Below are 23,639 nucleotides of genomic sequence, written 5' to 3' on the forward strand. Positions count from 1 at the left end.
GAGAAATAACAGTGGGCGGTGAATGAAGTCGACCTAATCCCCCCCCCTCCCCTCCTCTTCTCCCGTGGACCCCCCCTGGAGCCGTGTGAGGGCCCCCTGAAGTGGCCCGGGGGCCAGCGGTGGGGGCCCCTGTCCTGCCGCAGCAGCAGCACCACTCGCAGTCAAGCAGCGGGACTCCAGGCTCTCACTTCCCCAGCTGCTGACGTCAGCTGGCAGCCTGGGCTGAGCTCGCCGCTCCGGACATAGCGCCGAGAAAAATGCTGCTCTCCGTACCGCCAAGGGCAGGAATCAACCCATACAACGGCTATAACAACAGAAACAGCAAAAAGGTAAAGGCTTTCGGGATTTTCTCTCCTTCTCGCCCTCTTGTTCGCCCTGCAGGGCAGCACGCCCGCGTCAGTCGCGACCAGAAAGCGGAGGCTTGTGACAGTGAGCTGCAGTGTCCTTGAAAAGCGTAACGTACTGAATTTAAGTTGAGACTTGGTGGAGTGGAAACGCGGCTTAATGGAGCAGCCGGGTCCGCCGTGTGTGTGCGTGCGTGTGTGTGTGTGTGTGAGTAGGTGGGAGATTTTACTGCCGCTCGGTCCTGTCATGTTGTCCGCCTGCTGCTTTTTTTTTTATTTCGTAGTATTTGTGCGTGTGTAGCAGCGCCGCGAGGATGTCGATACGGCTCTGCTCACTCGTTTGGAGAAGTCGATGGTGGAAGAGCAACTTTTGCGGGCAGTAGCGGGGCTGCCGTGCCGTGCCGCGCCGTGCCGTGTCGGGATAGCTTGGATGTGTTTGTGGAAGTGGGGGTAGGGTGAGAGAGGCAGCGCTCAGGGAAACATGGAACAAAATGAATCCCGCTCCTCCGTCAGACTCTCCTATCTGCTGCTAAAATCAGCTCGCCGTTGTCTCCGCTGCCGCCTAAGTTTGCAAAGTTTTTTTTTTTTTTCTTTCTTTTTTTTTTTCTTTTTTCTTTTCCTCGTTTCCCATCTGAAAGCGGAATATGCCCCACCCCTCGACAAATCCCACCAGACCATGATGACTACATTCCCAGAATTATGAATCGCGCTCTCGTGGTTGACATTGTCACCTTTCTTACCCAACATGTGAGAGATGGAGACTCGCGCAGAACAAAGATGTTAAAGCCTCAGGAAACACATTGAATATCCAAATTAGAAAACTGCCTTAAAGCTAAATCATAAAGGTCACTGATGAGCTGCCTTCTGTTTCCTTTTTTTTTTTTATTGCATGTATCATGTGTCATCTCTCTGCGGGCCATAATGGCTGAAGTGATGGTAAAAGGCTGTTTCATTATACATGGAGATATTAGGGTTGTGATTGCACAGCAGCTCCTCCTGTCCGTCCTCCTGCAGGGCTGCTCTGCGCTCCTGATCTCTAAACGGCATTGTGAAAATGTATATTGACATATTGTCTTTCTGCGATCTCGGGCACCGCCTGGCTGCTCATCCTCCCACATCTGATGTCAACACCAGTGTCTGCCTGAGGAAAACAGCAGGGGATTGTTTGTTTTACACTCACACTCACACTCACCCAATTTGCAGTTTATTTTACTGTCCTCACATTGCATCTGTACTGAATATACGTGTATTAGTAGGTTGGACCTCGTGTTGTTGCGATAAGGAGACTGTTAGACGAACAGTTGCTTCCTGAACTATCAACACAAACCTTTTGTCAGCTCACCAGGGACCAATAGAAAATGTTGAATGTCACTTTTTTTTAAAGGAAGTTCACTGGATGAGCGACCAGGACAGAAGACTTGTGTGTGTCAGCACTCGTGGTTTTAATTTGGTCCCTGTCATCTCTGACCTGATGGATAATAAATGTATAATATCATGTGGAGAAAGTGGCCATTAACTGTTTGATGAAGACGCAGTGATTCTATACTTTTTGATAAGATTCGTAAAACAGCATCATTATGCCCAGTCTTTGCTAGATGGAGCCTCTGAAATGTAAGGATTAGTTGTTTGGCATATGAGAATACATCTTTGTGCTTTGGGCTGATTGCCAGGCAAGCCATGTGGGAATTGTGACGCGTGTTTTTGTTTTAGTTGATTACCGCCAAATAATCCAGAAAGTAATGGTCAGAAAAATAAATAAAGATGGTAATTGTCGTTTACGTCATGAATGAGGCCTGGGTTACAGACTTTTCAGAAGTTGAGCAAATTAAAGAAAAAGTTAGATGAGAAGATTGATGAAACTATCGGTACTGTACGCTGGATATGAAGCCACAGCCAGCAGCTGGCTAATTTTAGCTTAGCATTGAGATAGTCAGAAGAAGTTAGCCTTGCTCTGTCCAAAGCAGGAGGCCCCCAGGAGGAGCGCCAGTCTTTGAAGCTTGCTTGAAGTTTTCATAGTGGCCAGACTGTGTAATTACATCATCACAGCTAACAATGTGAAACAAGCGTCTGTAAAACAATGGATGCATCACAACCTCCCGCAAAAGGACTCGTTTGACTGTCATCATTCGTCACTGTGGGTCATGTAGGCGCCAGGTTTTGAAAAGCAGTCCACGGGTCCGGCATTGCACTTCTTTAACACTGTTGGACTCATTATGGACGGTTTAAACCGATGATCAGAATCAATACAGCAGAACCAGAGATATCGTCTTTTGTCACACGCAATTTTCACATTACCCACAATGCAACTTAGCCACTGAGTGACATCACTGGGGATAATTTATCAAATTACATGCAGCTTCCTTCGGAGCCACAAAAGGCTTTATACTACCTTAATACTACTTTTCTTTTTTTTTTTTTAACATATGCAGTAGCACTCCACAAGAACTATAAACTGTGATTTTTTGAGTTTGATAATTTGTCATCTGAACAGACTGATTAAAAAAAAAAAAAAAGGAATGATGAACTGATATAGTTGAACGGTTATTATTAAGTAAGATAAACTTTATTGATGCCCGGCAGAGCGCAGGGGAGTCACGTGTCACAGTAGCAGAACTTTGATTTAAAAAACTAAAAACTACAATATATTCAGGGAAAAGAGGGTGCAGTAAATACTGTAAAGCCCTTTGACTTGACTATATGAATTTGGAACATCTACTACATAAAAATGGAGCATCATACAATTAAAAAGGTATCAAATAAAGGATGTAAAAGACAGTGAAGTCTTGTCCTCCAACCTTCTTTATTCAGTGGAGCAAAAGTTCACGGCGATGTCACGTTCCTGTGTTGTGATTCCCGACATTCCCTCTTCCCACCTGCACCTCCTCCTCATTCTTTTTATCTCTCCTGCCATACCTGAGATGCACGAGTACACAAAATAAATGTCTAATCGCAAAATAAACACGCAGAGGGGTGAGAAAAGCGTTCTTTGTGTGTCGTGCGGTGATCAGCGAGCCTGACGTCTCGGAGGTGTTTGGTTTCTGTTGTGCTTTAAGCCAGCTGCTCCTCCCCTGACTCAGCACCTCATTTCCTCCCTCAAATAAATAGAATTAATGTCCTCAAATCAAATTTGGTCGGTTTCCGTGTAAAGCTTCCTGGATGGAAAAATAACAGGAGGCGGCTTGTCGCCTCCTTAAGGTATCAAGCGACCTCTCTCAGTGCCTCATCGAACGGCTTGTTTTGGTTCTTGTCAATCAGATTTTTGTTCTCTTCTTGGCGGGAGTCCTTTTCAACAGATGTCAACTTACTTTTGTGATTTAAGGATCTGGGTGCTCTGTTGGATGAAAACACAAGTAGATATGCAAAGAAATGTAAGAAAAACATCAAGCAGAGCATCATATTGCCAGAGTTCATTAAAAAGGAGAGTCAGACACGGCAGAATAGCACATGTGAAGTCTCCCATGCTTCTCTAGATGAGTGATTTCACACTTTCACTTTCCTCGAGTTTACTGTCAACACTGTTTCCTAATTCTTGTCTCGTGTTAGGGCTGAATGTTTTGACCAAAACCTCATACACCAATAAAGGGAATTTCACATCCAGACCAGAATGGCACTCAGTAGAGTGCATACCTCCACCGTGACCCAACAGTCACGTCAATCCAATCAAGACTAATCCATTGTCTTTAAACATAATTTAAACTCACCAGATCTAGGATCCACATCAAATTGTACTCACTCAAAGATACCAGACACCTAAATACGATTGATTTTTTTCATCAACATCCATGTATTATTCCCTGAGAAATTTACTGAAATGTCAAAAAAAATTCTCGCAATGTTTAAGAAAGAGAGAGAAAAGTCCTGGATCCATCCCTTCATCCAGAGCCGCAAGAAAATTGAATGTGGTCTATTCTGGGCCGAGACCCATCCTCCATCCAAGTTTCATGGAAATCAGTTCAGTAGTTTTTGTGTAATCCTGCTGAGAAACCAACCAACAAACAAACAAACAAACAAACAAATGGACACAGGTGAAAACAGGTCAATGTTACAAGGTTAAATATCACAATTGAGCACATTTTCCTTAAATTCAATGAAAGAATATAAAATGACAACATGGAAAGGCCCATTTCTTACCTTTTGAATTATACTTGATAAATGTAAGGTATAAGCATATATTCTATTATTTTGTCCTTTGATATAGAACCATTGTACAATTTTTCAAATAACTGTGCGACAAATTTCAAACCTTTTTTCCAAACAACAGACGTTTGTTAAAAAGCTCACACATACAAACAAAAAAGACATTCAGCAAAGAAAGATTTTGGCCCTGTGACATAGAGTCGAAAAAAAAAAATGCCACACACACTTTGATCTTTGAATCAACAGGCGCATTCAACAACAGTCTGGTTGGTAAAGCAGTTTCATCATGTGGCTTATTAACCTTCATTTGGTTTTTGGTTTGCAACTGGCCAACAAAACAACAACAACAACAACAACAACAACAACAATCCAGAAATATTTATTACAATAATTATATGTTGTGTTTATTACAGATTATTTATATAAAGTATATAATAGCTGTATGTTATGATATACAGTATGTTACAATGAAAAGCTCCCTTAAAAGTGAATAATAGATAAAAACCTGAGTATTTTCAGATTACCCCAGATCATGACTACATAAAATAATGGATTCATTCAATAACTATAACAGTTGACTTCCACAGTTTGTAAAATGTGATTGGGTACAACATGGACAATTTGTGTTTAGTTTGCCTGCTTTGAATAATCAAATACTACTCGATTAAATGTCCAATCACAAGGGTTTGTTTGGAGCATGCAGTCATTTCTCACTCTCCTCTGAACACCGGAGGTAAGAGCATTTTAACAGCACAAGCGAACAGCAATGACATTGCATTTATTGATAAATCCTTTTATGTGTGAGAAAGAAAAATAACTTAGACTCTCAGTTGTGAAGATAATTTTAGCCGAAACATTGTTGACCTGTGCGTGAATGTGTGGAAACCTGTCAGGATCACACAAATAATGCAGTGACAGTGAATGCAGATGTGGAGTTATTGCTAATCAGCAGTCACCCACATGTGATGTCACTGTTATGCACCACCATGATGTCCCTGCCGTAAATCTCTAATACAATTTCAATTTCACCAAACAGTGGTCCCTTCTTAGTTTCTGTTTTATCTTTATCTTTATTTGTGGTGTAACAGTTATAATCAATATCATCATAGGGAAATTAAGTGAATTTAAATGAGTGGTGGCACAATAACTGGCACTATATATCCCCTTGTTTTCCTTTTTTGTATGACCATGTTGTTTAAATACACTATTACTGATATATGTTTCCATAAATATGTAATTTTAGTGAGCCACCGTCTCATCTCAGAAGTCATCAGTCATGTCAGATGCCAGGCTCAAGTGGCCTTCAATTGCATCAGCGAGGGGATTTTTCCAAACAACTCCTCATTGTGTCTGTTTTACCCCGCAGCAACTGTGTAACTCTGACCAGAAAAACTAAGTGTTCAATGTGATTTATTACTGAGGCAAAGGTCTGTCGAACTCGATTCAAGCCTGTGCAAGTGCATTTTCATACTGACATGAACTGAAACTAAACCAATGTCTGGGAGGTAGAGAATCAATCCAAACGCATACAATATGTATGTATTTCAGAGGGGCGCCACGTCGTTTGGGAGCAGAAATTCAAACTCAGCATTTTAATATTCACAACATTAATGAGGTTATAATACAAACTCAGAAATATTATTTTATTTTATGCTGGAAAACACTGAATCATGTCAAATTTGCTTTTAAATGCACATTTTAAACAACTCGACAGCACATTACATTCACAAGTTATTGCTGTGAACTGGGTTACTTTTGTGTGTTCTGCTGCAGTGAGTCTATCCTCACTGAACTCTCCTGTACAGCCACCTTTGTCCTTCTGGCCCTGCGCCAGGTATATGTTTATCTATCTCTTTGTTTAATGTGTCAGATGTTTTGGATTGCTCCCCAACCTCAGTGCCAAGCGCATGAAGCAGCCAAGGTGAACAGGTAGAGTGGGAGACAGAGTCCTTGGAGAAAGCACAGCTGTCAGAAATACGACGCCAAGTGCTGCAGTGATGCCAGACACTCGGTGTGCCTCACATTTTGTTAGATCTCTGGCTGAGCTGAGGGCCAGTGTTTGCAGGTATCCGTTTCCAAGCTCCCCCAGCTCCAGCCACCTGACCCGGCTTGAAAGCCGTGCATGCATGCGCGTTTGCGTCAAGCTGTGATCGACGACATTAAGAGGGAGACGGTTTGGAGATTAATAGGGGCGTATGAGTAGACAGAGGAAGGAGGAGGGTTTGAGACAGAGAGGAAGGAGGGTTCAGGTACGAGTCTGGACGTGAGTTTGATGTCGCTGTCACCTGGTTGGAATGCAGAGCTCTTCGTTCAAATGGCCGTGTGATAAGATCAGGAGCAGACACAGAGGATTTCCTGCATGCCACAATACTGCGGCTACCGCTTTACGAGACACAGTCCTCACCTAACCCTCGGCTGATATATAAAGACTAATTTACATTTTTCCATAGATATCTGATGTTCTCATCAAGGTTACTTTCACTTTCTCTGTGTGGCCTTGTTGGTGAGACAGAGAATTTGTTTGGTATCGTATGGCAACTTAATCTGCAGATTATTGTAACAATGAATTGATTAATTGCGTAGTCTATCAATGAAATGTGAAAAATGACCAAAATTATGTCTTCAAGTTGCTTCTTTTGTCCAACCAATAGTCCACAACCCAAAGACTCTTAGTTTACTATCATAAATGACCAACAATTGCAACAAATCTTCACATTTCAGAAGCTAGAACCATCAAATGTTTACTAAAACGATTAATCAATAACAAAATAATTGGCATTTAATTTTCTTTTCTTTTTAATTCTGTAATCGATAAATTGACTTATCGTTGCAGCTTCACGTTGGCAAACAGGAAATAATTTGGAATCAAATATCCTCCTCGTTGGTCCTGAAGTGGAGCTGGTGCAAAGCGGCATCTCAGCAGCGTAACTCTATACAAGCTGGAAGCTACGTCCTCATTCAGCCAGGCTATAAATCTGTGTGTTAGCATGTAAGTCGGTCAGACAGTCATGTCTCTTTCCTGCCTGAGGAGAAGACAGGCGCTCTGGTGGGGATCAGGCAGGCAGGAAAGTCACGGCAAGGCGGGCGGACCCCCAACAGCCAGGAAATCCGTGGAATTCTGTGGGTCAAACTGGGGTCGACTGGAGAAGCCCCACAGGCAGAGACAGAGATAAAAACAGCGGCGGAGGGACACTAAAAAGAGCGCTGGACATCTGCATGGAAGCAAAGAGATACGATAGCCAGTGTGTAAAGTGGTCTTCTGATTATTTTAATCTCAACATCAAATCAAATTTTTGATGTTTTGAGAGATGAAAGTCCGTCAACAACACGCAGTATTTGAGAGAGACACTTCCTGCCCGCTTCAGACTATCGATGTAAGTTTACATCAAGGTGGAGGAAATGGTTTTATTTATAGGATGTTCTCGATTTTCATCTTTAGTTTGGTTCCAAAAATACCCTGAGATATTTTTGAGCCTTTTGTTATGAATTTGGAGCTGTTCAGCAAAGGAGGACAAATGCCACACAGAAGGTGTTTCTACCCGAGTTTCACAAGTCGTCAGAATTGTGCAAGACTGCTCAGACAGCCCAGATTGATTAGCAGTGATTTCATTTAATACATTTAGAATTGAAGCGTGAAACTGTTTCTGTTGGGAGCTTTGTGTGTGTTGTCCTGAAGTCTCATCAAAAACCCATTTATAACTTTCTGAGGATCAGGTTTCAGTTGCCCTGAGGGTCACATCAGTGGTAGGAAAAACCTGACTGTAATGCTTGTACTATTTATCAAGATTAGAAAGTCCTTAATTAACTGTCATTAGAACATACAATTAATGGAACTGCTCAGGTTTTATTACTTCAAAAAATTGTCCAGAGCATTTATCAGAGCCACTGTTTCGTTGACTATCTTTATGCCACTGTAACTTGAATCTCTTTGGGTTTTGGACTGTTGTTCAGACCAAACACACAACTTGAAGACATCACCTTGGGTCCACCATTTTCCCAGAGGTTCTAGCAATGTATGATTGGATACATGATTTATTTACTTCTAAGCTCTTGTTGCTGTTTCAGCATCTGCTGATCAACTAATCTAAAAAAGAAAATGGCAGAAAGTGGTGTTTCAGTAAAAATCTTCTTTAGCAAACATGCAGATCAAGTGTCAAATAATGCTGAATTAGCCTTGAAATTTGATGAGTTCAGTTTGTGATGATTTATATTAGTATTTTATATCCTGCTGCGACCCACTTCTTTGGCAGTAGGTTACTAATTGTAATCTGTGATAACTGGACAGTGGACAGAGCGAGCACAAACTGAACCATATAGAATTTGAATCTAAAGCTTAAAAGCTGAAAGTCGTTTTGTACTCGTACAGTGTAATGAAGGCACCTACAATTTTATGTGAGAGTGAGTGTTATGTAAATATCTGAGCATTTCTTCTGCAATTTCTAAGAAATGAGAAGTAGTGTTAAAGTTTCCATAGTAAGGGTAAAAAATAATTAAAGATCTCATGCAGCTCTTTAAGAGTTTTACAATCTAGCATGCTATGTCGGTGCACACATTACCTGTGTATGTGCGTGTGTGTTGTTGTAGTTGCAGACTGGTGATTTAAGGGGTTTTGTTGCAATGATTTGCGGTCTGGAGCTTGATTTGGGACTTGGCACTCTGTTTAAGACTGTGAATGAGATTATACGTCTCTGCTGTCGGTTTCTTTCATTCACAAATGAGCAGCAACCAAAAAAGGTATTCATCATGAACTACACCGTAACGGGATGAATAAACCTCGACTGTACGTTCAGGCTCGTGCTGCATTTGTTTGTTTTTGAATGGCTCGGATAATGATAAAAGAACGAACGTTTTTTAAAAACAAATGGTGTTTTGTTTGTTATTTAGTCTCACACAGGGTATTTACATAGTAAAAGAAACATTTATAATATAATGCAGCTGTGCAACAAACACTGTCTTGAAGAAACTTGTTATAGGTAACTGACACTGTCGTAAAGATGAAGATTTTTTTAAGGCTACAAAATTTCCATCTGGATTTTTCTCATTTCAAGCAAGAACAACAACGTGAACTTGATGTCGTCCAAGTAGCCTAATCGTTAAAGATAGCCGATTTGATTTTTAGCAAATAAAGACAAAATACCTAATATAATATACATACTTATAATATTAAATAAAAAATAATAACACTTAAATTTTGCTAAACATGACCATGAGCGTAACTGGAAATGTCTTGAATTCCAGGCCTGTGTGTGTACTTCCTGCCTCTTACGCCTTTTGACTCGTGGACTGTGTAAATATCCCTGGAATGAACGAGATGAAAAGAAAGAACACACCCGCCTCTTTTCTTTGTTTTACTTTGAGCAGGTCAAGTCCCCATCTCGCCCAACATGAAGCAAACTTTTCAGGTTTCCTCAGCGGCAGAGGAAGACAGGATTATCTTTAGAGAACTGAGCCTGTTGTTGAAGCGGCTGCCGCGCTGCTGGCAAAACAGAGGTCAGAGGGGCTGTCTGAGAGGGGCTCCGTGCCTTATGGATGGTGCCTAATTAGCGGGATTGGTCGATGTTGCTGGTGGTCCTGGTGTGACCGTTGCTTCCTGCTGGGCTTTTCCTAAACACCACCAGTCTGATCAGTGACCCTCTCCACTCTCCTCGAATTAACCCATTGTCCTCTTGTCGCCTCTCAAAAACGAGACTCCCCCGCTACACGGCTCTGAGCTCCGGCAGAAAGCGTATCTGTTCTTACTCCTTCACACGCAACACTGAATTAAAACATTTGGCTGTGAGATGTGATATAAGTCATTTATTTTACAGCAAACAGACACAACGTTTGCCCGTTCTGGAGGGCCTGGTCGGCACTCGAGTGTTGCTATTTATTGCCTGAGTCTTTTTTGGAAACCAGCCAGGAGATCTATTCCTAGAAAGAGAGATGTCTATTTTTTTTGTTCTTGACAGGCAAAGTGATAATGAAACCACATTTATCCCAATAAAAATATTCCACTGGATGGTTACACAATCGTTTGTTTGATTTCTCCAGGGAGGGCCACAATCCCATAGTGAGATGATGCACTGGTTGTTGTGCAATGGTGTTTCATGTTCCCGGTGGTGAGTCATCAACGAGTTGACTGCTGTAGTTTATGACTAGTGCTCACCGGCAAAGATTAATGAAACAAAACAAGCCAACATGAGAACAGAGAAGTAAGTTGAGTTGTGGTTGAGGTGGACGTCAGATCATTGCACATGGCCACAACATGAGTATGTTACCATGTATTGTGATGTAGTAATGAGCTCCTGCTGTGCTGTTGTTACTCATTCTTTGAATTCTCCCTGTTTCTGCTTTGTTTTGATAAATGGACTTTGTCTGAATGTGGACTGAGCTGAACCCAGCTTTCGCCTCATGCTACTCGGGATCTTGTTAACTGTTAACCCTAGATACCGCTTTAGAGAAAAGTGTGTCTCAAGGACCGTGTTGAACCTGAGGCTTCAGGACGGATTGAAATGCAAGCTTGAACAGATGGCAGTGATTCATTTAGAAATATCTGCATTTTTTAAGCAAGTGTGTAAAGAGAGGAAGAGCTAGAGTATAGATGGTAAATATGGTTTGATGATTTAATTCTGCATCATCACACTGACTAAATGTAAACTTTAGATCTTCAGAGCTTTGGTTTTGAATCGCACCACATGATTATTTTGTGGTTCCAAAAGTAAAAAAGTAAGTTACCCAACATGGAGAAAGCATAAGAGGCCCCTTTTCCCTATATGGACAAGGCAGCCAAGAGGCCCCGCATTCCCCTCAGAAAGCAGTATTGTTGAGTGTTGACATGAGGCCTGTAAGATATCATTTTTCGCAGCTCCCACATAATCATCTGTCTCCTGCAGGATTACTCTCAACATCTCCTTTGAGTTATTCACACTTTGAATGATCACTAAAATCAGTGTACCTGTCCAGTGTTTTCGGGTGTTTGAAAATATTAAGCATTTTGACAATGTTGTGTTCTTCTGTTGTGTGTAAATGCTGCAGCTGCTGATTGTTGTCATGATTGATCAGTTAGTCTATTATATGCAAAAAGAAATTGTGAAAAATGCTTAGCACAATTTCCCAGATCCCAAAGTGACGTCCTCAAATAACTTCCTTTGTTCAACCAACAGTCCAAAACCCAAAGACTCTTTATTTACTTAGATTTATACGTATTATTAATTTATTTACATGAATGGCAAAGAAAAACAGTTAATTCTTACATTTAAGCAGCTGGAACCAGAAAATAGTTGACATTTTTGCTCAAAAAATGACAACTATTAACTAGAAATGAGTTAATTGTCTTTCGTTCGACTTATCGATGAATAGACTTATTGTTGCAGCTCTGTTACACAGTTAGCTAATGTTGACGTTTCTTTCTTATCCCAGCAGGCCTATGTGTCCTCCGGCCATCAGATGGCGCCCCCCAGTCCCAACACGAACAGTAGCAGCAACAGCAGCGGGGGCGGGGAACAGCTGAGTAAAACTAACCTGTACATCCGCGGCCTCCATCCGGGGACCACGGATCAAGACCTGGTCAAGCTCTGCCAGCCGTGAGTGATTTACAAACTTTTTTTTCAGACATGTCTTATTATTCTGATTGCATCTCAATAATGCCACTTCATGAGTCTCTTTTTTAAAGGAATAGTGTGCCTTTTTTTCCCAGAAATATGCCTGTTCGCTTTCTTGCAGAGAGTCAGATAACGAAATGGATATCATGTTCTGTCTTGTTTGTTTAATCCGTTCATATACAGAACAGGGTTTTCATTAGAAAGAAATTGGTGCTGGTCCAAATGTCCTGGAAGATTTCAATGTCCCGGACAAATGGGAGAAATTCCGGAGAAATATTATCTGTGTTTTTGGAACGATTGATCGGCAGGTTATATAAAGAATGACACAATCATTTCTTTTCCACAGCATCAGCTGCGTCCGTGACTGTAGAATGCATCTCAGAGACATCGTTGTCATTGTCATTAGACCTGCTTGGTATCAGAAAATACTTGTTACGGTTTGTTTGTTTGGCCATATCTCATCTCTGTCACTCATCTCTGTTTGCTGTTTTGCTGATACGGCAAGTTATCCCATTGAATCTGAAAAATTTGCTTCATTCGTCACATAGGCTAGCCTACAGAGCCAGTCACGATGTTTGTTCATAATCGCTACTGGCTAGGAAAATCCCTGCCTCACGCACTAGCACACATACAATTTAATTGTCTTTTTTCATAGTGTTATTTAAAAGTATGTACATCTATTTCATCTACAATGCATGTGTGATGCTTTAACAAACGTTAGGTTGGAGAACTGATTTACCTGTTGGGCCACAGACTACAGAAAATGACAGCTTGACTGTACCCAAAACTAGCAGTTGATCTGAGACATCGCTGTTGTGTAGATATCAGTGAAGTTAGTACATGAAATAAGCACACAACTTCAGATAGGTCAGACCAGCCTGTTTAACTATATAACTTCAAACGTCACAGTTACAGCTGAAAATGACAACAGTCTCCGCAATGCAGCTCAACCACCAGTTGTCAGTTTTTCTATTTTTTTAAATAGAAGGGTGTGTGGAAATTTGATTTTAGCCTATTTTATTCTATTAAACATGTCAGAGTTGAAGTAATTACTGGATAACGGACACCCTGACACAGAAACGTAAAATGGACATGATTTATTGGAGTTGTACTTGCTCTAACAATTTCTTGACAAACTCCAAACAGCTCCTGGGTGTCATTTGACAACATAAAACTACAAATTATGTTTGTGTTACAGTACAGTTGCAAACTCAGTATGTTGATGAACTACATCAGAGGTGGCAGAAGGCAGAATTTTGACATAAGAGTGACCCCCGGGCCAACAGTTGTCCCTGCTTCCATTAAACTGAACTAAGCTAATCACGTCTTGGCTGCATATTTTCCAAAACGTCCAACTATTCCTGTAATCAGTTAGTTAAAAACAAGCTCCCAAACAGTCGACTACAAACTCCAAAGAATAATGTAAAAACATTTTAATAATATGTAAGTTATGCAGGTATATAGGGCAAAGGTAAAATATTACTCACTGTAAGTTATTATTCAATCAGACTACAGTCTGACTGTAGCTGGCAGCACATTCCAGTCCACCTTAACTGGAACATGTTTTCTTAAGATGGTTATCTTTGACGCTACATTGAAGAAAGAGTCCAGATAACATCTGCTCTGTCTGGAGCGATGCTCTTCATCTGTTGGACACATGAAATTAAATTGTTTAAGGCCATAATTTGATGTTCAGAAAAAGGCAGGAAGGAAGGAAAAGTGGTTTGTGAATAAGGGTGCTGAATTACCACAACTAAGGTCAGTTTGATCAAATCCTGACAATCACAGGAACACAAAAAATTGTCAGGCAAATGGTCGAGCCTTAGAGGGAAGTAGGCTTAAGAAGGAACAAACGGGGGGAAAAGAAGGAGCGAAGGGGCCAGAGAAGGGTACAGCCTGTTGCCTCCTCATGTCCTGATCTAACCTCCCACTTTTTGTGTGGCTGAATTGGCTCAACAGCCGCGAACTAAGACTTAAACACCCCTAGTCAAACAGCCGAGCCTCTGTTATATGTTGGCGTTACACACACACACACACACACACGTACGTACACAGATATAACCCAGTTAAAAAAAAGCACCCAAACTGGTTTTGGCTGCTGCAGGTCAGGGCTGTGCTGATGTCACAGATGTGATTTGTGAACTTTAGTCGTGCATACGTCATTTCCACGGGTCATTCACAGTAACAACACGCCTCCCTGAACAAGCACTGGCCATAACTAATAAAACCAGACTTGCTAATACTAACACCACAGCCCCTCCCTCGGTAATATGTGCATTTCATTCTCCATTTTAACCACTCTGACCCTGCAGCCTCCCTAATCCACAGAGCAAATTTACACGGCTCGTATCTGATAATCGTGTTAATATTTGAGTGCGGGTACACTGCACACACACACACACACACACACACACACACACACACACACACACACACACACACACACACAGGACAATCAAAGAAAATCTAAAATCTGCGGTTGGTATGTGAAACACAGGGAGTCGGCAGTAAAAGCAGGGGATGGACAGAGAAGTCATTGTGGGGCGGTGGAGAGAGGACGGAGGTTTAGGGGTGGGTGGGAGGGCTGCACTTGAAGGGGAAACTTAAATGAGAGGGAAAAGAGTAGCATGGCCTGCTGGGAAAGAATGTCAGACATATATGGGTCAGCGCTGTCTTTTAAGTCCCTGTGGCCTCCACAGTGCGGTGGGCTCCTGCTCTGCTGCAGAGGGGCTGGAGGTAAGCACAGGGTCACACAGTCACTGCCTTCAGACCTTTGAACTCTGCTGGCATCTCTGTGAGGTAAAAACATGAAACACAGCTTTTGTTTTTCTTTGTCACGCTTCCAGTGAAAACTCAGTGTTCAAATAGAAGAATCAGAGCCAGTGTGACTGTCACCGTCATCAACAGAGACGGTCATCATTCGTTATGATGACATTTTTACTGTTGTGTCGAGCTAATGATTATTCTCGTTATCGATTAATCTGCTGATTATTTTAACAATTCATTCATTCATCGTTTAGTCTTTGTACGTGACAAAATATTACGAAAAATCCCAGTTTCCCAGAGCTCGAAGTGACGTCTTCAAATTGCTTCTTCTGCTCGACAGTCCCAAACCCAAAGACTCTTCATTTACCATCATGAATGACAAAGAAAAGCAGCAAATCCTCACATTGAAGAAGCTGGAACCAGAAAATGATTGACAATTCTGCTTTATTATCAAAGTAGATGGCAATGAATTTAGTTTGAATCGACTATTGTTGCAGCCCTTATTGTTTTATATAACTCAAGACAATATATATAAGCCAGAATGTCTGTCATTTTGGTTTTGACAACATATTTTAAACCATTTGTAAAGATACTTTCTTCCACCAAGGTGGTTATGTTTTTGTCCGTTCGTTTGTTTGTTTGTTGGTTGGTTTGTCAGCAGGATTACACAAAAACTACTAAAGTATGTTTTATTTGATATTGGATTAGACTTGATTGAATTAAAAGGGGACTGTTTGGCCTTGGCGGAGGTAGTTTACATTCTATTGAGTGCCATTCTAGTTTGAATACTGAATTATTAAGAAAATAAGGAAGAATAAACGATAAGTAATGACATAAAAAACAGTAATGACACATATTCTTCAAAAAGATTCTTCAATCATACTGAGCTTGTAGAAACCAAACATTTGTCTGTGCTCTGTATAGGTTTCTTCCTATCAGACTAAATTTAGAAATAGGTCTTGAAGGAACTGTCTGTAAAAGGGAAGAAAGCGGCTTAAAAATTTGTCTCATAGTTCTGCATGTGTGTGTGTGTGTAGTACAGGGTCGTCCAAAAAGTGCTTTCTGAGCTTAATCTCAGTGAAAAGACATCGTTCCTGAAACTTCTAGCGAGTGAAACCAGTGCAGTTGTGCAAGTCAGTTTCACTTAATTCATGCCTAATGTAAGTTCAGAGGGACTTCCTTTACATGGTTAAACCATTGAGCCCCACACGTGTTTTCTACAAATGTTTGGACATTTTAAACCGTTTGTTGAAAGTGTGTTAAACAACAGATTGACCGTGAAAACGTCTCCACATTTGTTCTCTGAGAACCCCAGAGATGTAGCAAAAAGAAATGCCACATTTCAGCAGGACTTGAATGGGTTAAATGATATCAAGCTTCTCTAGATATATATATATTAATGCCTAATGACCACTTTGCAGCTGCTAGATGACAGTAAGAAACTATAAACATAGCCTATGCAAAGGTCATCTGGCTATTTGGCAATGGATGATGAATCATTAATGTCTGCAGTGAGGAAGCTTCCCTCATAATGTCTCTATTCTTCATGTCATAGCTCACAATTATCAAGATCAGTGGCTGCTGCATGCATTTTAGCAACATAATGTGAATTGAACTGTGAGAGATCAATGCGCACATCCAGTTGGATATGAAGCTTACTCAAATCTGAGTCTGCTACCGCGCTTGTGTTTTCTAAAAAAGATTCCTGGCCTCGATGTGTGTGTGCTTTCTGAAAACACGAAGGCGATGAGGTCACAGCATTTTTGCATGAATACTTCTCTGGTGTCAGTAATCTGTGCCATGACCGTCTAGTCAGATCTGAGTCATTTGGGCAAATGTCCACTGCAACTAGGTGGGAGCGTAGGACCCAGCGGCACTCTGCAATGTGAGGGTGGAAAAACAGAGAGAGGGAGAGGGACGTGGTGGGAAGGAAGGCGAACCGGAGGGGTGAAGCATCAGGTTACAGTGTACATTCCGCCCAGACGCCATGTCGCCCAAACAGACGAACACCAGCCTCCCTCACTGGCTAAATTCACCAGACAAGGGCAGGTCTATTATACTGTAGTGCTGATGCACCGTCTTATAACGCTGCATTCCATTAGTCTCCACATCTTACATAACACTTCCACTGCTTTAAAGGTGGATTTCATACTGTGAATGCTTTATGATACTGCGTCAGTGCATTAATTGATTCTCCTCTTTGATTGTCCTTTGTTATTATTTCTTTTGACAAGTGACATTACAGGTCAGGACACTAGCTTATGTTTCATACACTCTTCTGTGTGTGGATCAAACAAACAGAGAGTCCCTTTGAAAGACAATATTTCTATTTGTGAGTCAGACATTGGCTACTGACAACACCTTAAAGCCGTATTTGAACCAAAAATACCCGATAGTGGAGCTGTATTTAGTCGAGAGGTGTGTGTGTGTGTGTGTGTGTGTGTGTGTGGTAAAGACGGGCCTGGAACAAATTGTTTCTGGCCCTGGGGTGCTGTCTCCTGTCTGTCGAGAACAAGGCAAAGGAGCAGAGTTACTGTAACAGCCTCCACCAGCAGACAAAGACAGAAGGGTGGAGGCAGACCGTTTTCTGTGACACCTGATTGACACAATTGAATGAAGGACTACGTATTCATGTTTACACCTGCAGTCACGCAGCCTTAGGATGTGTGATGGGATCGGTATGTGCGTGGCAGGAGCAGCTTCCTCCCGTTGCCCCGCAGTCACCCCGTCTGTCATTCATGCCGCTTTCTGTGTTTGTCTTTGTCCCCGCAGGTATGGCAAGATTGTGTCGACCAAGGCCATCTTGGATAAAACCACCAACAAATGTAAAGGTGGGTTGTGTCGTTGCTGTTCATTGTCATTTTTTGTTTAAATTGAGAATTTGCAGCATTATGGCAAGTACGCTTTTTTGTTTTTGTGCTGAGAGTCAGACAAGAGGATCGGTGTCACTCTCATGCTTGTATACTCAATATGAAGCTACAGCTGGGAGATGGTTAGCTTAGCTTGGCCTAAAATCTGGAAACGGGTGGAAACAGCTAGCCTGGCTCTGTAGAAAAAGGTAGGAAATATCAACATGAAGCTCATACATTTGCATGTTATATCTTATTTGTTTATGTTGTAGAGGCCAGTCTGCTAAGCTAACCATCGCCTGGCTCTAGCTTCATATTCAACCCATAGATAAGATATGAGAGTGGTATTGATTTACTTATCAAACTCTCAGCGGGGAAGTGCAGCACTTCCACCCTCATAACATCCCAGCCGTTTTAATGCGTCTGTGTGTGTTTCACAGGGTATGGCTTCGTGGACTTCGACAGTCCAGCAGCAGCACAGAAAGCTGTCACGGCCCTCAAGTCCAGTGGGGTCCAGGCTCAGATGGCCAAAGTAAGAAATCACCCAGCTCTTGTTCATCTCTGTTGTATAACCACCAACCACCAGCTAGGTTTGACTCGTCTTGTTCCCCTTATGATCTCGTCTCGTCTTCTTTCTTGATCTTCAAAGAGCCAGCTGCTAAACTTTGCCCACCAAGAGTTCTCCACAAACACACACACACACACACACACACACTCACCCTCTCTGACATGTAAAAGGTAAACTGATTGGCAGCAAGTGTCCTGTTGGCAAAGGTTCAAGATAAACTCTGGTTTATAGGGAGGCGTACGTCTGTTAGACTTCATTGGCTGAACCTGTGCCAGCAATGGACAGATGCAAGAGGCATAACTGCTCAAGCAGAATTACTCATCGCCTTTCCTTTCATCGTCTTTGTCTCCTCTTTCGTCGTCTCCCTCCTCGTCACCTTCTCTCTCTCTTCCCCCTCACGCCCTCGTCTCTGTGCTTGTGTATGTTGCTAACCTGCTCCTGTTGTAGCGCTTGTTCTGAGCTCTTTGTCCAAGTGTCTGCAGTCAAAGCAACTCTTGTCGGCCCATTAAGCTGATCCCTCCGGCTCTCAGGCTCCCCATTGAGGGAACCCAGGGGAGGGTGCCACTACACCCACTGTCAATGGGGCAGGCACAATGAGCTGGCATTGTCCATCGTCTGGGCCCAGGCCTGGGGCTGACACCAGCACTTAATACACTCCACCCCAGTGTCCCTGCCCCCCCACCCCCACCCCCTCGTCCTGCACCCAAACACCCATTCTGCAATGTAACACCAGGGTCTCCCTCAGCCCAGCACTGGAACACTGTAACAGATCTATGCTGCCAGTTGACCTGAACCAGTCCGGTGCAACTAAACCCGGAGTCTAACTTCACTGCACCTCCTCTGTGAGAGTGCCACACAATCCTGTGTATCTCAATACCCGGCAAGTGCAACTAGACACCAAGACTCGACTCACCCAGACAACATGTGCTCAGTCAGAGGTGTTGATAACCACTATAAAACCCTAAATATACACAGCCGCTCCAGAGTCAATGGGTTACCTCAGGTCACCAGCAGCAGCCTGAAGTCAGTTTAATATCAAAGTCTTGAGGTGCAGTTTCACCTGTTTGCACCTTCACCATGGCTGCTACAGAGTGTTGTTCACAAACAGAACGAGCCACACCTTGCACTCGCTGTCCTCAGAGTGCGCTCAGTCCCTGAACGGGCCGCCCAGGTCCCCAGGCTGCGGGCCCGGAGGAGCCACATGCGAAGGGGCAGGGGAACCATGGCAGGGTTAAAAATAGATCCCTTCTTACTTCCCAGCACCTCCCTGCTCAAACTCAGACGTCAGCTCGCACGCGCTGCTCCCCACACACGCAGGCAAATCCAGCAGACACAAAGAGACACACCTCAACAGACATGGCTCACCTAGGGCCTGACACACACGCACACAAAAAATCACTGACGCCTCAGCAAATCCCATTCACATGTGTCTGGGCTTGGTCCAACAGCATTTTCATATCTACAGCAGGCTGAATATTTGTTTGACGATGAAATGGGATCTCGTGCGTGCTTGCTCAGGTAAAAGGTAAATAAAAGGACAAAAAAAAGACTAAATTAAGCCTTGAACTGCATTCGTCTGGTCTGCACTGTGCCACAGTGTTGCATAATGGCGGCCCAGAATGACGGCAATCACAGAAAATAGGTTAGCCCTTCGCCAGGTGGCTCACGACTGAGAACAGAGGCTACTCGTAATCTTCATTCGAGATAGCCATTGACACACTTAACACCATAAAAAAAACCCATCAATCTTTATTATCGAATCATAAAACTCACTGTACTATTAGCATCTGGATCCTGGCCGTCCTCTCCTGTTTAAGGGGTCAGACTAGTGCAAATGATAAACCACCGAATTGTTTGACGTGACAGTTTCTTTCGTGCAACATTGAAAAACTGAATTCGTTATGCCATGATATGATATCAACGTTGCCTCTTCCTGGTTTTAAAGGCTGCATCACAGGAAAGTGACATAATGTCCTACTTGTTCCAATACTTGCCTTGACCCACTTAGTCATTTGTTTGATTTTGTCAAGATGTGTATCGCGTATCATGACATAGCTGAAAAATGTTGTGATATTATTTTATGGCCACATTGCGCAGTTCTAACAGAACTGAAGTGTTTGGAAGAGAGGACATGAGATAAAATATATTTTGATGAAAGCGAAGAGGTTGTTAATCAGCAGGCGCTCATTCATCCTCTCTTCCTTCTTTGCTCTTTTTCTTTCTGTCCTTTCATTACCCAAATTACTCAAGACTCCCACTACTTCCTATCTTGTCAGTACAAAATATCAGCCTTTTAAGCTCTTCTCATTTCTCCCTCCCTCCCTCCGTTCTATCCTCTTCCTTCACTCTCTTGTTTTCCCTTCCCCTCTTTTTAGCCCTGCCTCTTTCCTCCCGGTTGCCAGGCTCCTGTTGCTCTCTGTACTCTTTAACTTCATGCCTGGCTTCCTGTCTGCTTCTGCACACTCACACAAGGTTTCATTTTCAAGCTAGTGCCGCAAAATAACTCTGTGAATAAACTCTCCTCTCTAAGTGACTCGCAGCTATCAAGATCTCTTAATTAGACCACATTCCTCCAGAATGTGTGACTTAGTCTTTGCAGACAAATTCATATTTGTGTGTGTCGGTGTGTTTATGTGTGCGTATGGACTTTTTAAAAGCCGGCAGTGTCAGTTGAGGCAATGACACACGCATGGGTGACAGATTATTCAGGGGTTCAGTGTTTTCATCGGGCACTAATTGCTAAAAAAACATTTAATCCGTATTGGGTCCTATTGCAAAAAGATGCTTGACATGGTGCATGGATATGATGAAGCAGTAATGTGCAAAGAGTGATGGCAGGTGTTGATGGAAAGACTGCCTACACGGGGGTTTCTGATGTGTGAAAAAGATCTTGAAAGTGACAAGAACATTTTTCATTTGCATTTGCAAACATGTTTGAAAGTGTTGAAAATAAAATCTTGTGCCTTTTTTTATTTTTTTATTTTACATTTAAGTTGAAGTGCTTTGGACTCATTTCCTCCACCAGTGGGAGATCTGAAAGCTGTGTAGAAGCAGCCAAGAATTGTTACAAAAGTTTCAGATGTGTGCACCAACACACATTGGTATTGCAATTAGGGATGCAGGATATTGGATTTGATTATGCAAACATGTTTATATGGACATATTTTTTTCCCACCTAATCACAGACAACATCAAGTCTCTCTGGTAGTGGATTTAACATATTACTATGCACATTCTTCACAGTATACATACAATACTTTTTCAAAATGTACGAATCCACTGGGCAAAACAAGCAAATGACTTTAAGCTGATGCTGATATTTCATTTTAAAGGGGCTCTGTTGGAATTCTGCGTTGTATTGGAAGCAGGTTTGTAGCTATTTAATAACGTTAGAGAGCTGCTGTTGCTCTCTGTTAGTGGAGTGTTGAGAGGCACTGAGACGAGGCACTTGAGAACGTGCATAAAGTCACATCCTTTGGACTGTTGCGGAAAAAAACAAACTCAAGTCATTCACAAAGAAATCCACAGTCCAGCCGCGTTAACAACTTAAACAAACCATCCACAGTCTTTCACAGGCAACAGAGAGAGACGGGGAAGGTCTCATTTTTCACATCTCATTACAATCTGCTCACATATGGCCAGAAAGAAAGTGATTTAAAGCTTCAGTTGGTCAATACTGCCGATATTGTGTATCCCTAGTTGCAATAAAACAAGACTGTATATGAATTGATTTTCATGTCTGTTAACTCCACAGCAACAAGAACAGGACCCCACCAACCTCTACATCTCCAACCTGCCAGTATCTATGGATGAGCAGGAGCTTGAGAGCATGCTGAAGTCCTTTGGCCAGGTCATTTCCACACGTATCCTCCGAGATGCTAACGGGACCAGCCGCGGGGTGGGATTCGCCAGGTCAGACTGCAGCACCCTGACATGATTAGATGATGATTTGAGCACAGTTTGTGTTTGAAATAAAAAGCAGTTATGGCTTAAAATGAAACTTGACTTGGACTGCATTTCAGGATGGAGTCCACGGAGAAGTGCGAGGCCATAATTCAGCATTTCAATGGCAAATTCATCAAGACTCCACCGGGAGTGCCTGGTGCGTGGAATGTTTTGTGTTCTGAGAACCTGATAGTGTTGTTGTTGCCAGAGCTTCCCGCTGTGGTCACTGAATTCACTCTCCTGTCTGATGTGTTGCTTCTTCTTCAGTGCCCACAGAGCCCTTATTATGTAAGTTTGCAGACGGAGGTCAGAAGAAGAGGCAGAACCAGGGGAAGTACCTTCAGAATGGAAGGCCCTGGGCTAGAGACGGAGACGCGGTGAGTTGACTACTTTCAACTCAACATTCCTTCTATGAACTTCCTGTGCTCGTATGCTACAATTCTGTCCGGAAAGCGAAGCCAGAACATGTTAAAAGTTTGGAATTTGTGCACTGTGTGCAAGCTGACTGTTTTAACACGGACTACAACGGTGTCTGTATGACCTCACTGGTTCTGAATCCTGTGTATTGTTTTCCCAGGGAGGAATGACGCTTGCGTATGACCCCACAGCCTTACAAAATGGGTGAGTGGTATGCATGAACTGACTGAAAACAGTCCCAACCCTTCAGGAAAATAAGCACAGTGCTCAAAATCTAGTAACGTGCTGCCCTCTGCTGGGCATCGAAGGAACACAGAAATGATGTTGACATAGTTGGAGACATACTGCAGATTGTTGACGCGGTGTGTCTGTCTTCATGTTGACTTCCCGCTTTGCTCTGTCTTCTCTCCAGCTTCTACTCCTCACCCTACAGTCTGGCTCCAAACCGGATGATCGCCCAGACTTCTCTCTCACCCTACATGCATTCACCCGTCTCATCCTACCAGGTGGGATTGTATTTATGACTCGCATGAATTGAATTTAGAGCCGTGCTGATTTGCCAACTGCCTTAATGTCAGTACTTCATTTTTCATTTTTATGACGTGTTTCCTGATCTGCAGGTACACAGCCCGTCCTGGATGCACCATCAGTCATACCTCATGCAGCCAGCTGTGAGTATCCACCACCTTCTCCTCCCCTCATGTAACACCACATTTACACTCAGCCACTGAATGTGCTTTGGCCTGAATTTAGTAGCTACCTGTCAGCAAAAAAGTGAAATACAAACGCAACTACGAGATTGTGGGATGAACTCTGGCCAACAGATGTTAATCAGCATCATTGTCTATAGCTTAGATGTAGTTTGTGACATATTTGTGTATGTTTGACTAACCCTGTTAATCATATGTTGATGACACAATCTGCTCTGATTATTACGTGATAGTTTTCATGGGAGGAATCAGGTTTGTCAAGAGAGAACGTGGTTTTGGGTGCAGCGTTTGTCAGCTATAGTTTCAGGAACTTAGAAACTATA

At 42.5% G+C, this 23,639-nt stretch overlaps 1 protein-coding gene across 3 annotated transcripts in view; it reads left to right on the forward strand.

Annotated features, from left to right (window-relative positions):
- The first annotated feature begins 212 nt into the window (after positions 1-212).
- LOC311253550 (RNA-binding motif, single-stranded-interacting protein 2-like) overlaps positions 213-23,639 on the forward strand; it is a 31,992-nt gene continuing 8,565 nt past the window's right edge. For 2 of the 3 annotated variants that reach the window (XM_084347594.1, XM_084347595.1), the window contains exons 1-10: positions 213-329; positions 11,880-12,043; positions 17,600-17,658; positions 18,117-18,208; positions 21,999-22,156; positions 22,267-22,346; positions 22,457-22,566; positions 22,767-22,810; positions 23,019-23,112; positions 23,227-23,277. In XM_084347594.1, the coding sequence (XP_084203720.1) occupies positions 258-329; positions 11,880-12,043; positions 17,600-17,658; positions 18,117-18,208; positions 21,999-22,156; positions 22,267-22,346; positions 22,457-22,566; positions 22,767-22,810; positions 23,019-23,112; positions 23,227-23,277 (924 nt within the window). In that variant the 5' untranslated portion in view covers positions 213-257. The remainder of the gene's footprint in view (positions 330-11,879; positions 12,044-17,599; positions 17,659-18,116; positions 18,209-21,998; positions 22,157-22,266; positions 22,347-22,456; positions 22,567-22,766; positions 22,811-23,018; positions 23,113-23,226; positions 23,278-23,639) is intronic. The other variant, XM_084347596.1, reaches the window with a different exon arrangement.

This window comes from Pagrus pagrus (genome assembly GCF_965226575.1).
Source record: "Pagrus pagrus genome assembly, chromosome: 3".
NCBI classification, from domain to species: domain Eukaryota; kingdom Metazoa; phylum Chordata; class Actinopteri; order Spariformes; family Sparidae; genus Pagrus; species Pagrus pagrus.